This window comes from Sitophilus oryzae, unplaced genomic scaffold (genome assembly GCF_002938485.1).
Source record: "Sitophilus oryzae breed Bouriz unplaced genomic scaffold, Soryzae_2.0 scaffold_576_pilon_pilon, whole genome shotgun sequence".
Lineage (NCBI taxonomy): Eukaryota > Metazoa > Arthropoda > Insecta > Coleoptera > Curculionidae > Sitophilus > Sitophilus oryzae.
Genome location: NW_022147169.1, coordinates 1,424,946 through 1,438,015, shown reverse-complemented (window position 1 = coordinate 1,438,015; position 13,070 = coordinate 1,424,946). Strand labels below are relative to the sequence as shown.

Here is a 13,070-nt window from a genome sequence, read left to right as displayed (position 1 = left end):
TCTTACTCTCTTTTATTTGCCCTTCCGAAATTCAGCTATAACAATCTGGCAATCGTAAGCGAAACCCTGACAAACGTTTGTAAACATTTGCGCACGTTTGCGTGCATTTGATGACACACCGATCATGCAAACCGTTTATAAACAATTTGTGTGTTCGGTGAACACGCCTTGGGAGACGTCGACCTGTATATATTAATATGAAGTCCGCTAACACGAAAAAATAAATAATTAATAATTAAGTTTATTAAGAAAAAATGCGTACGATTTATCGAAAACAGGAAATAGCCATCTTATCCGATGTAGAATGTAATGAGAGCTGGCCTCTGTCGAGCCGTCTCAGATACTGGCTTTTGTTAAAGCCTTGAGACTGTATGATGAGTTATAACTCGTTATGACTCAGGAAAGGGGAACACACAATAGATCTGTAAGGTCGCGGTGACTAACTCCCCTCCTAAACATTCTACATCTTATCCGATAGTCAAGGAACCTTAAGAGAGATCAACTCAGTCACCATCAATTCGAAGTTGACCAAAGAATGCTTAGAGAAGCTGAACACGATTAGGCAAAGAAAATAATCTCCTCCTATTCTGGGTGCCAGCCCATCAAGGGATAAAAGGTAATGAAAAATAAAATAACCTATAGCTAGAAAAGGAGCGAACATTCCACTAACTGGACCAGAACCGTTCTGCTGGAGGAAGACTTCCTAATCTGGAATAGGAATCTTCCAATGGTCTAAGACACTCAATTACGAGATTCAGCCAACGAGAAAAATCAAAGACTTTCCTTGATTTAAGTAAGAATAATCTTTGGATTGTCACGGGTTTTTATAACAGGATACTGTCTCCTCAATGAACAACTCAGTAGATTGAAGCTAAAAAAAGCGCGAATACAGATTCTGGGGGGAAAATGGAGAAACACTAGTATGTGTTTCATCACTGTATGCACGGAGACGACAACCATTCATGCAATAAACTTTGGTACGATTGGTATCAGAGATGGGGAACTAACCTCTGTAAAACCTGTCTCAGATAGTGGCTTTTGTTAAATCCCTGAGTCTGTATCATTATACAGACTCAGGGATATTAGGGATATATATTATTATAACTCATTAGTTATAACTCAACAAAGGGGGACACAATAGATCTATAAAGGCGAGATGATTAACTTCCCCCCTTCCATACAATCTACAAGACTAAGACTATTCGACTGGAAGACCAACACCAAGCGAGTCTTGGTTTTGGTCTTGCATTTGCTAATTACAAATAAAAATCCGCCTGTAATGAACGGTTTGTGTGAAAAACCCTGTATAATCAGACTTTTCCACGAGACAAAAATGACAATTCCTTTTGCTTTATGTCGCGTCATCTGTCAACTTTCCACGTATTACATTATCGATCGGTTCTGATACAATCGTTTCATGTTGGTAGCGCGCTCTGTCTCTGCTGATTTTACGATAAATATAGAAGGAAAATACCGGCTAAAATTAGACTCCGGCGACTGGGACTGATATTTTTTCGAATAGTTCCCATCGCACAGATAATGGTGCGACACCGAAACAATGTCGCAGACCGTTTACGAAATGCTCGCTTTCGAATTGACCCCTGTGCCCCGCGCAATTAGCGACCTAATCGGCATCAAAATAAACAGCGGCGTGTGGAACGGCGCGCTGTGGATCTTCCTCATTTGGTCTGTTTTTCACTTGGCATTTGACGTATCTTTTAACGTAAGTACGTTTGGATGTTATTACTTAAGCGGTCTCGGAGTGATGTAAACATAGATGTACACGGAGAAAAATATTGTGTTAGTAAATCATTCAAATCCCAAATTCAAACAACAAAACTTTTTTAAACATCTGAGTTCTGATTAAAACATTTAAAAAATAAAATATTTAAGCTTGAAAAGTTCTTATCTTCTATTTTAATTGATTTCTTCTATTCAAAATAATACCGGGATCGGGAATAGATAGTGGATAATACCGGGATCGGGAATAGTGCCTTAACAATCTAAGATTCCCTGATGACCTAGTCCTAATCGCCCAAAGTTCTGAATAACTACAAGCACAAATTAACTAACGAAATACAGCCAGCAATAAAGTAGGTCTTAAGATGTATATAGGTTTGATTTCGGAAAAGGCCAATATTGACTCTGAACTTCAGCACAGGATTAGCAGTGCCTCAAGAGCATTCTGGAAATTAAAAGACAGGGTTTTCTACAATCATAACTTGAGTACAAAAACGAAACTTGCAGTGTACCGAGCAATTATAATCCCCACCATGTTATATGGGCGCGAAACCTGGGTGCCGCACATTGGTGCAGATTCAATAAAATCGACGCATAGGGATCAAGAAAAAAATTTCGAAAATTTCAACAATGATATTATTTTCAACAGATGATGGGTCCGTTTATTCAAATTTATCACGATCCACTTTTTAATCGTAATAAAAAAGCGTACAGGAATGTTGTTTTCGTTAGATTTTGTAGTTTAAATATATCAGTTATTTGCTGTTAATGGTTTTGTGTTGCTAATATATTTTGGTTCTTAGTTCAGAGACTTGGAAATAAATTTAATTATAATGGATTTTGAAGATCAAGGTAAGTACTTTTTAAGAGAATTTTATTAACTTAAATATTTTTTTATGAAGCTAGTGGTTACCACAAACATAGCAGAGCGTTCTTCTGAAAAAAATTAAACTTTGAAATTGCGTACCTTTAGAACTCTGCAGATCTCCGCTTCTGTATTTTATAATTTTTGAAACGGTATTATACCAAGTTTAATTTACCACAAGTATCTTACCCCAAGAGACCCCGAGGTAGATGATATATAAATTAAAATTTTAAATTGACTAGTAGTCTGATTTTTGTTCCATGGATAATTTCTTAAATTATTATACTAATATTTTTTGAATAACTCTGGAGTGGTAAAAGTGTAACTACAGAGACTCACATGTTCCTCCCGTACTCTATTCCTTTTATTTTTAGGAACAATAAGCCGCATATCAATATGTGAGCGGTTTTTGAAAATGGGTTTTAATAATATAATAGGTCAGAAGCGGATATTATTGATGAAATTATTTCATTTTTGTGTGATAATTTCCTAACATATTATCGAAAAATAAGCAAATTGAAAATTTTGTTTATAAATGGTCAGAAAAGTGGAGGAAATGTAGTTATACTTGGAGCAGTTTTATTTCCAACAATTGTCTCTGGCTGAATAAAAATTTACTTCAAATGGAAGAGAATCAATCTTTTGATGACCCTGGCCCTTCAAGAAGAATTTTTTTTTCAGAATTGTCCAAGTCCCAAAAAATAAGAGACCAAAGGAATTAATTTATAAAGTCTTACAGAAAAAAACATGTTTTTTTATCTACATAATGCTGCAAATATTGCATTAATGCTTTTAATTAATGGCAAAGATTAAAAATCAATTTATTTCTAGAAATTAGAGATTCTTACACCTCGGAATCTGGTTTCTAATTTAAGGAAGGAACATAACAATAAGACGGGAAAAGCAGTCCAACTAGGGTTTGAATTTCCAGAGAAAGTAGTCTCCACTAAAAATAGGTGAAGATTTACCCGCAGATGACATTCATATGGCAACAGAATATTATTGTCAATCAGATAGTGAAGAAGAACTAGAAGAAAGTGGTGGTGAATCATGTCATGAAGAAAATGAGTTTGAAGACTCCATTTAACGCATATTGCAATTTATGTTTTTTCCTGTAATTTAGACCAGATAGGTAACCTAATGGGTATTCTTTTTTTGACTAGGTTCGAAGCATTTTTCAAACCTTTTTAAAAACTATAATTTTTGAATTAAATTCATAGAAAATCCCCCTTTTTTAATATTTTTATACTAAAAAAACATAGTCTGAAATATATTTTGTTTATTCTTTGGACTATCTTTGTCATGTTAATAAATCCGCGATTAAACCTAATAAGTCTAGAATTTGTAATAAAATTAAAAATATCCTATGCGCCACTTTTTGGCAATCTGAACCACTGTGTGCCGTACCGCCGATACATGAACGCATTAAACATATTGCAACAGAGACGCCTTAGACAATTTTTAAGAGTCCGATGGTTCCATCATGTCTTAAACGTGTCGGTCCTTGAAAAAGCTAACTGCGAGAGTATTGGAGTCATGGTTACAAAATCCCGCTTAAGATGGGCTGGTCACGTATGCAGAATGCAAGAAAACCGCATACCAAAATCTCTGCTTTACGGTGAGCTTGTAGACGGCAAGAGAAGGCCGGGTGGACAACTCAAAAGGTACAGGGACATTTTCCACGAAAACTTAAAGGGGATTAATATGCAGAATGGGTGGGAAGAAACAGCTCACAATAGAACTCAATGGAGAAGAATTGTAAACACAGTTAACAACCACAACCAAAAAGCAATGAGATTTTTGATTGTCCGGAGTGCGGAAGAGAGATAACATCACGTATCGGGCTTTTCAGTCACAGAAAAGCTCATGAAGAAAACGCCTTGCGATCTTCTGATGCATGTCACTCGTCAGCGAGTAATGGCAGTAGTAGTAGTAGGTCTTAAGATGAATTTAGCAAAAACTAAAGTAATGTACAACAAACTAGTAGATAGAAAAGACATTCGAATAAATAATACAACACTGTGTCAACTATGCTTTAACTCTAAGATTTTTAGGTAGTGGAGATTCTTTATACATCAGTGTGGGATACTTATTTAAAATATATAAACAACCTGTAAGGTTAATTATTATTCCTCATGTGTGTGAAGCTATAATAGAAGTTTATATTTTAGTTTCGAACTGGCTAGTAATATTTTTTATTTTACGTTCAATTTCTGACTATTCAATTTGCATATAGCGTCTCAGATTGACATCATGTATTTGAATCTTTTCTTAAAGTTGGCTATGACAGTATTGGCTATTGAAGTAAATAGTTTTTGATAGTAACTGAATAGTTTTCTCTGTGTATGAAGTGTGTTAGATATTATCATTTATTTTAATTGAAGTAATCATTTTGCATAACTAATTAGATTCGCTATAGTAAACAGAACCATACAGTTCACTTAATCGAGGCAAATTTATCAGTTTTTGTCCATTGATTTAATGTGTTCATTACTTGTATTTAAAGTATTGAATAAATTTTTATTTTTTTTAAACGATTTATGTTTATTACATAGTTAAAAATATGATGGTTTTTGAAATACACTAACTCCAGAAAATCCTGTTATTATTCAAATAAAGAATGGTTTTTATCAATTCAAATTGTTGTTCGATAAGTAAACGATATGTCAAAACGAATGACAATGTCAGGAAATAAATAACAAAAAATATACTTGGAATATACCAAAATAAATAAATAAATGTGTAACTTAATATTTTTTACAGCAGAATTACCAGCCTTTCTACCACCTGAATCCCCAGCGGGAAATTTAAATTCCAGTTAGACAGCCCGGCGCCGAATATATCCATGGTTGGCAACTGCAAATGAATTTAAAAATTGCGCCCTCGATTACGTAACCAAAAGTTTAATTGGTATCAAATATATTCCCGCCTCTCTGTTGAGTTAAGAACTAAAAATTCCGCTTCTACAAAAGTAATTTTTTTAAAATGCCTAAATATGAATTTACGTATACTCTGTATGCTGATTGAACCAGTTTAACTGCAAAAAATATGAGCAAATGATAGAAAAACTCTTTTTAAGACATTTTTGTTAGAATTTTATTTTTTCTTCTTAAAATAAGCTTTTATCGACTGTTAAAGCTCAGCTGGAAATACTGGACGACTCTGTATATTTTTTAACATTTTTGAACTACTAATTTTATAATAATAGCGATATTTTGTTATTATGAAGACACAAACATGTTTAAAGTTATTTGTAAACAGTTAAGTTGAGTTATTAATATAATTCTTATTTTTTTACAGAAGATCCTGAGAAGAAATGACTACAAACCGCATATTTGCTCCAGACTGACCAACAGCCTCTGGTTGCTGGTAACGTACATCTTCTTCTTTTCCTATTTCTTGAAGCTAGTTCTTAAATACCATCTAGACGTGTTCAATTGGAAAAGCAAATTTCTACAACCGTTTTCAAATGCACCTGCTGACATTTCAGTAGGAATCCTAGTTTTAAGCATGTTTTATCTCCATATGCTGTTGTACCAGATCACGAGATTGGACAAATCGGAATCAGTATTGAGATATTTTCTAATGTTTACTATATACACGATATATTATTCTAGCGGGTGAGTAAAGTAAATGTTTAGAATGATACAGGTTGTCCTATTGGGAAAATAATATAGTATAAGAAAACTAGTAGCTTCACTTATAGTCAAATCCTTTGTTCTTTTTCCGTCGCATTCTATGATCTTGTTCTCGCGATTCGCGATGCGCGATTACTGGCAACTACAGATATATCCGAATTGTTGCGAAAGTTTCCGAATGAGTTGAACTGTTACATCAATTGATTGAAACTGATTCAAAATGACGTGTAATGCATCCGTGTGCCTTTAAGAGTTTCATTCTAGTTGAAAACTGATTGTAACTAACTAGTAAACTAGTTTGCAACTTTTGGTTCAAAATAGTCGCACCGTTGGCGCTGGGCCTTAAACTTCGTAGGCCAACTGACGGATCTACAGGCTGCCAACAATCTGCCGAATTTTGTCGGCTGGCAGAAAATATTTGGGACAGTGGAGCTACTCGTTTCCTTATACTATGGAAATACTTATGGATTATATAGCAAAAATATTAATAATTAAGTATACATTTTTAACGATGATCAATTTTTTTTCAGAAAAATAGAAATGCCTTTAGTTTTAGCTGTTTTTATTAGTGGTGCTGAGATTCTGACTGAACTAATAAGGGTAGTTTTCTGTCTATTGACAGAAATAGATACGTGGCCTAACAAATGTATAAAAGGAGTGTTTCTTTTTGATCATCTAGTCTGGTAAAATTATATTTTTCTGTTAAAATTTCTTGATTCTAAAATTATTTTCTTTTCAGGATTGTAATGTATATTATAATAATTCCTTTGCGTTTGATGCTTACTCCAATGAAAAGACTATGGTATGATTTTAAACTTTGCCAGGCTGTAGTAATTTCGGTTTTAGTGGTTTGGTTTGTTAGTAATTTATACGAATCAGTGAGTAGTTTATAATTTTCTTGATTTTATTGGCAATTTCAGTTCAGATATACTTTGTACAAATATAACAATTCAATTCTAAAAAAGTAGTTAGTTGGATTTTGGATTACTATTTCTTCGCATGGACGCACTCAGAAAGAGCAAAACAATTTTAGCCAAAAACTTTTTTGATTAAATATGTTTTCATGTGATGCTTCAATGCAAATTAAATTGGTTAAGTTCATTTAGTTACAGTAAGGCAATTGGCTATAACTCAGTAATTTTTCGAAAAAAGCATATTATAACTTATATCGCTGAAAAGCTGAAAAAATAGCGCTTTTTATGAAGTCATGGTCAACTATAGTTTCTATTTAAAAAAAACATGTTTGTATCATATGTCAAAAATGACAGGCTTTAGAAAAAACGGAGAACACAATCTCATTAAAGATATGATTATCTACAACTTTTATCTGAAAAATTGTTGTCTAAAATAAATTATAATTGAACTAGGGACCATTTTTAAAATAGTCGAAATTGTTTTTTTCGAAATATCTAGTAAGCCATGAACTTTTCAAAAATCTGAAAGACGCATATTTATGATCCTACAAAACTGAAATTCTTTCCCCATTTGACCGACTCTCTGTCTCCAGGAGTTTCCATAATACCAATAGAGAACATCGTAGAAAACCCACCCTGTATTTTCACATCATTCATTTTTAATTTTTTCTAAAACGGTATGGAAATTTGGATAAGTATAATCGGGATTAAGCATTTTAGAACAAGCAAACATTTTTCTGAAGAATGCATTTTTTTCAAAATGCCAATAATAAAAAATGTTTCCTCTTGTAAATACAATCCTTGTCTTAGGGACATACAATATATTTTTATGTTTTAAGGTTTTATTAAAATGGTTTTCTCACTGGTTGGAAAAAAGCAAAGAAGAAAAGTATTCCATGTTCTCGGAAAACGCCATAGAATTTGCTCTGTTCGATAGGCGTACTGATTCTGCATTTTACTATAAAATTTTGAGAAACGAAATGAAAATTAGAGAAGACGAGTTAAGTATCAAATCTTAAGCGCCGTCTACACATACCATTTTACCTGTCCGTCTTACCGGGTGACTTAAGGGACCATTTTACTTGAACCGAAATAAGATGGAAGACCGTTTAGAGAAGTTACAGGATCGTTCAGTTTTAATCTCAGGTTTTACAACAAAACTATTGGTTTGGATACACTGAAAAAATATATGTAAATTTACAAAAAATAACATGGATATCTGTGTGGATATATTACAGCATGTTTAATAAGGAGCCCTAACAGATATTTTATGATTATTATTAAACGAATATTATTTTCAAAATTAGCTGTGCCGTGTTCACAAACGAAATTTAAACTATAAATTAATATACTTTTAGTAAATATCCACTTTTTTTGAACTTCACTAAACGCAATGCTATAACTGATAGGACAGGTAAAAATTGAAGTGTATAGGGTAGTCTTTAATCCGTGTTACATGACAGTTGGAGCCAAGACGGAAGACCGTCTACCAGAATTGTCGTTAGTTCTTTAGACACGGTACTCCGTTTTAACTGACAGGTAAAACGTTGTGTGTTGATGGTACTTTACGCGTCGTTCCTGTGAATAAGTTGTTAAATAGAATAATTGTGACGAAATTGTAATTACTTTAGAGTTTTAAGATTTAACAACTTATTCTTGGTGAACATATAATATCTACTTAGTTATGCCGGGTGCGTCTCAAAAGTAACCTCTCACCCCTGTAACTTTTTTATTTTTTCAGATAAAAAAACCAAATTTGATGTGTTAGTATACAGGGTGGCCCATCGAAAACGTTCCGCAATGCATAACGGCCAGAGTATTCCTTTTTTCAAAAAATCCAAAAACACGTCAATTTTGTTTGTGAGAGGGACAACTTTTGCCCCAAAAATGATTGCAAAATCTTCAACCCTCTAAGCGGGGCTGTCATCCCCCAACTTTTTTGAAATGGGTAGGGGGGTCAAGTGGCACAACAATGAAAAGAGCTTTCTATTCTCTATATTTCCCCGCTTCGTTTTTGAAAATCGGTCGAGTCATTGAGAAAATATGAAGGATTGAAATTTAAAAAGTTTATTTAAACATTTATCAGAGTAAATGATAAGGATAAATTTCTTCGACCAATTTTCTGTTTTTTCTTATTATTTCTAGATGGTTACGCATTTTTTCACTTGCCACAATGTTGAACGATCAGGTGCGGTAGTTGCTAGATAGCTGTTCTGTGACTTGTACGTTGAAGTTCTTCTCAATATCGTTAAACTGACCCACAATGGAATTTCCAAAAATACCAGCCCACACGTTCAATTTCTGAGGGTTTTGTGTGTGCACCTCGTGAAAAACCCTAGGGTTGTTCTCGGCCCAGTACCGACAGTTGTGCCGATTAACTACATCGTTCAAAAAGAAAGTACACTCATCCGAAAAACACACATTAAATAGGAAATTATTATCATTCGCCACTCGTTCATTCATAGTTTCACAAAATTGCAAGCGACAATCAAAATCGTCTTCGTTGAGTTCTTGTACCAACTAAATTTTGTAAGGGTGGAACTAGAGAACAATTTTGCCATAAAGGTGTTTGTCAGGATAGCCTTCATTGAACATCTGCGCAACCCGATACATTCATTATTTTTAAAATAAAGTTCGATTATTTCCACTTTTTATGCAAGTGAATACACCATAATTGCTAAAAAGTTTAACGATATTGAGAAGAACTTCAACGCACAAATCACAAAACAGCTATCTAGCAACTACCGCATCTGATCGTTCAACCTTGTGGCAAGTGAAAAAATGCATAAACATCTAGAAATAATAAGAAAAAACAGCAAAATGGTCCAAGGAATTTATCCTTATCATTTACTCTGATAAATGTTTAAATAAACTTTTCAAATTTCAATCCTTCATATTTTCTCAATGACTCGACCGATTTTCAAAAACGAAACGGGAAAGTATAGAGAATAGAAAGTCCTTTTCATTGCGGTACCACTTGACCCCCCTTCCCATTTGAAAAAAAATTGGGGGATGACACCCCCGCTTAGAGGGTTGAAGATTTTGCAATCATTTTTGGGGCAAAAGTTGTCCCCCTCACAAACAAAATTGACGTGTTTTTGAATTTTCTGAAAAAAAATTACCCTGGCCGTTATGCCTTGCGGAACGTTTTCGATGAGCCACCCTGTATAACATACATTAGGATTGATTGACGTATTCAATTGTTTTTGGTCACTTCCTATTTCACCCGAAATGATCATGATTCACCGGACAATTTTTGATTCTTAAATGACTTCGTTTTTTTTTCTTTATTCGATAGAAAATGCCACTCTGAATAGAATGACGTATCATATGTCAACTTTTAATATTTTTGCATATGGTTTATTTGAAATTGTAATATGCGGTTCAGAAAGACAATTTGACTCGAAATGCCAAGTGTGTGGTACCAAATTAATCATAAAAAAAATGTTGTTTTCCAGATATGCTAATGAGCCACCCTTGTTCCATTTGAAAAAAAAGAGATATTATCAAAAATACTATTCTTTTAACCGGCCATGATAATTCACTAAACACATTAGACGATCAAATCTATTTTTCCAAGGCTCCTTGATTAAAAATTATTAGTGTTTTAGCACAGTCATGGCAGTCTAGATTTAAATTTTAAATACGTTGTTTTTTAAGCGAATATCATTCTATCCAGAGTGTCATTTTCTATCGAATAAACTAAAAAAATATCGAGGGTGCCATTTAAAAATCAAAAGTTGTAGTCATTTCCGGTGAAACATAGCATTCTAGATTGCAATTTAAGATACGGATTTTTTAAGCGAAAATGTTGACATGTGATACGTCATTTTATTTAGAGTGTTATTCTATCGAATAAAATAAAAAATACGGTGGGTGCTATTTAAAAATCAAAAGTTGTAGTCATTTCCGGTGAAACAGGAAGTGACCGAAAAGTATTGAATACGTCAATCAATTCTAATTTGTCATATAATATCCAATCTCATTCTTTTATTTGAAAAAATAAAAAAGTTATAGGAGTAAACCAGTTTTGAGACGCAATATATAAAAAAACTACAGATTAATGTATTTATTTTTAGGATGATGTCCAAAAGAAAACCTAAAAGCAGAAATGTGCTTTTCCAAACAATCAAATGTAATTCAAAATAATATATGCCCATCTCTACTTTATTTATTAATTTTTGCTTTTTATAGGTATGCTAGCAATTAAAAGAAAAAAGAATGAAAAGAAAGATAATGCTGATGAACTAAATAGCGACGAAACAAATGAAGGTATATTTTTTAAATAACTATTGCATAACCTTTTCATAACCAACCTGTTGACTTATAATCATTTGCATAGGGATCTGCGTTAAAAAGAATTACTAATATATTAGTTTACTTTATGATGAGTGTCATAGATCCTCATTTCTAAGTTTACTTGATCCCGTTTTTTTTTCATATATAAAGTTCATGGTAGTTACAAACATATGTCATTTGTATGTAAAAAAACATTAAAATTTTTATTTACTAGACGAAACGGATGAAGAAAGTATTGAACAAGATATCGAAAATTCTTACAATGAAGAAGATAATTTCCAAGAAGGAAAACTCGTGATAAAACTACAGAAAAGTGAGAGTACCATTGAAGACATCCCACCTTCAGAATGTCCAGATACTCAGATCTCTATTCAGAATGATATCTCTGAACTAGATTCAGAAGAAAAACTTCTGTAATTTGATCTTATTGAAGAAAATTATAAAAACTATTTTTGTGAATTTGATTAACTAATAAAGTTGTATATATTCAAATTATTGTTTTTATTGTATTTCATTTTTTAATAAAAATACATGAGACACTTTTAATACTTAGTAATGAATAAAAATACTAAGAAAGGTTACTAAGTACTTGTAAAATGTGAATTTGAATGAGTTGGTTGTGCTTCTCTATTTATTTTGTATTACTTCTTCATTTTATAATATTCCTTTGTATTATGTGTACAAGCAAAATAAAACACACAACATTCCAAAAAAAACTTTATTTTCAACACCGAACGCGCGTTTCTCTAACTATATTAGCATCATCAGCAGATACATACATACATACATACATACTGCCATTACTCGCTGACGAGTATTCGACACGCATCAAAAGATGGTCACGCAAGGCGTTTTCTTTCATGAGCTTTTCTGTGACTGAAAAGCCCGATACGTGATGTTATTTGCCTACCGCACTCCGGACATTCAAAAATCGCATTGCTTTGTTGCCTCTTTACTTTTTGGTGGTCGCTGTTAATCGAGTTTACAATTCTTCTCCATTGAGTTAAGAAACACTTCTCCATATTGTTAACTGCTTCTTCCTAATGATTCTGCATATTAATCCCCTTTAGATTAGAGGAAATTATTGAGAATCCAATGAAAAAAATGAAAAAATGGGAAACGAAACTAGTCGTAAAAACACCCGCATGTGTATGCCTTTGTATTGGCATGTGGTGTATACCTTTCCATTCGCCTCGATGGTTCAAGAACGCGATACTCTCATTCCATTCAATTGAGTCATAACGTTCAGAACTGTTCCGCGCCATATGGAGGCACCAGACTAACGCGCACAGCTCCTTTCAGAACCGTTCTGAGTAGCCCAGGGCGTAAGCTCTGGAACTTGAAATCCGCGCATGAAGGATAGCAAATGTGAAGCAAAATGAAGCGGTATATGCTGGCGGAAGGAATTGATATGTTACTAGTGATTTTATTTTGTGAGGAAAATTGCTTGTTGGCCTAAAGGGTTTATGCTCAAAGATATTGAAATAGGGATTTTCTTGACAACTGTTCCTTTGAAAAACTACTTTTCCTATTTCGCAGAGCTGATAGTGTGGTATATGAAAAATTAGGCAGAAACCTGTCGTTGGAAGTGAAGAAAATGAATTTGCCTTAATT

The 13,070-nt window shown here is 33.4% G+C and overlaps 2 protein-coding genes across 4 annotated transcripts in view; one reads left to right on the top strand and one right to left on the bottom strand.

The window, feature by feature from the left end:
* The window catches only part of LOC115887487 (putative uncharacterized protein DDB_G0291812), a 43,507-nt gene that overhangs the window by 26,145 nt on the left and 4,292 nt on the right, over positions 1-13,070 (bottom strand). The gene's annotated exons all lie outside the window — the stretch shown is intronic.
* Positions 1,366-11,942, top strand: LOC115887488. 3 transcript variants are annotated; one of them, XM_030906944.1, is made up of 9 exons: positions 1,528-1,723; positions 5,906-5,974; positions 6,033-6,225; positions 6,774-6,926; positions 6,983-7,121; positions 7,997-8,157; positions 11,237-11,292; positions 11,352-11,429; positions 11,671-11,893. In XM_030906944.1, the coding sequence occupies exons 3-9, from the start codon at positions 6,116-6,118 to the stop codon at positions 11,871-11,873; spliced, it is 900 nt and encodes a 299-aa protein (XP_030762804.1). In that variant the 5' UTR covers positions 1,528-1,723; positions 5,906-5,974; positions 6,033-6,115; the 3' UTR covers positions 11,874-11,893. The 3 variants fall into 3 exon arrangements, with proteins under 3 accessions (XP_030762802.1, XP_030762803.1, XP_030762804.1); XM_030906942.1 differs by having other exon boundaries at positions 1,366-1,723; positions 5,906-6,225; positions 11,671-11,942; XM_030906943.1 differs by lacking the exon at positions 7,997-8,157 and having other exon boundaries at positions 1,366-1,723; positions 5,906-6,225; positions 6,983-7,045; positions 11,671-11,942.

Excerpts from the sequence above, each read along its gene's own strand:
- LOC115887488 (XM_030906942.1), top strand. The coding sequence starts at position 1,559 with ATGTCGCAGACCGTTTACGAAATGCTCGCTTTCGAATTGACCCCTGTG. Across the intron at positions 6,226-6,773 it reads ACGATATATTATTCTAGCGG|AAAAATAGAAATGCCTTTAG; the intron begins GTGAGTAAAGTA and ends ATTTTTTTTCAG. Across the intron at positions 6,927-6,982 it reads CTTTTTGATCATCTAGTCTG|GATTGTAATGTATATTATAA; the intron begins GTAAAATTATAT and ends TTTTCTTTTCAG.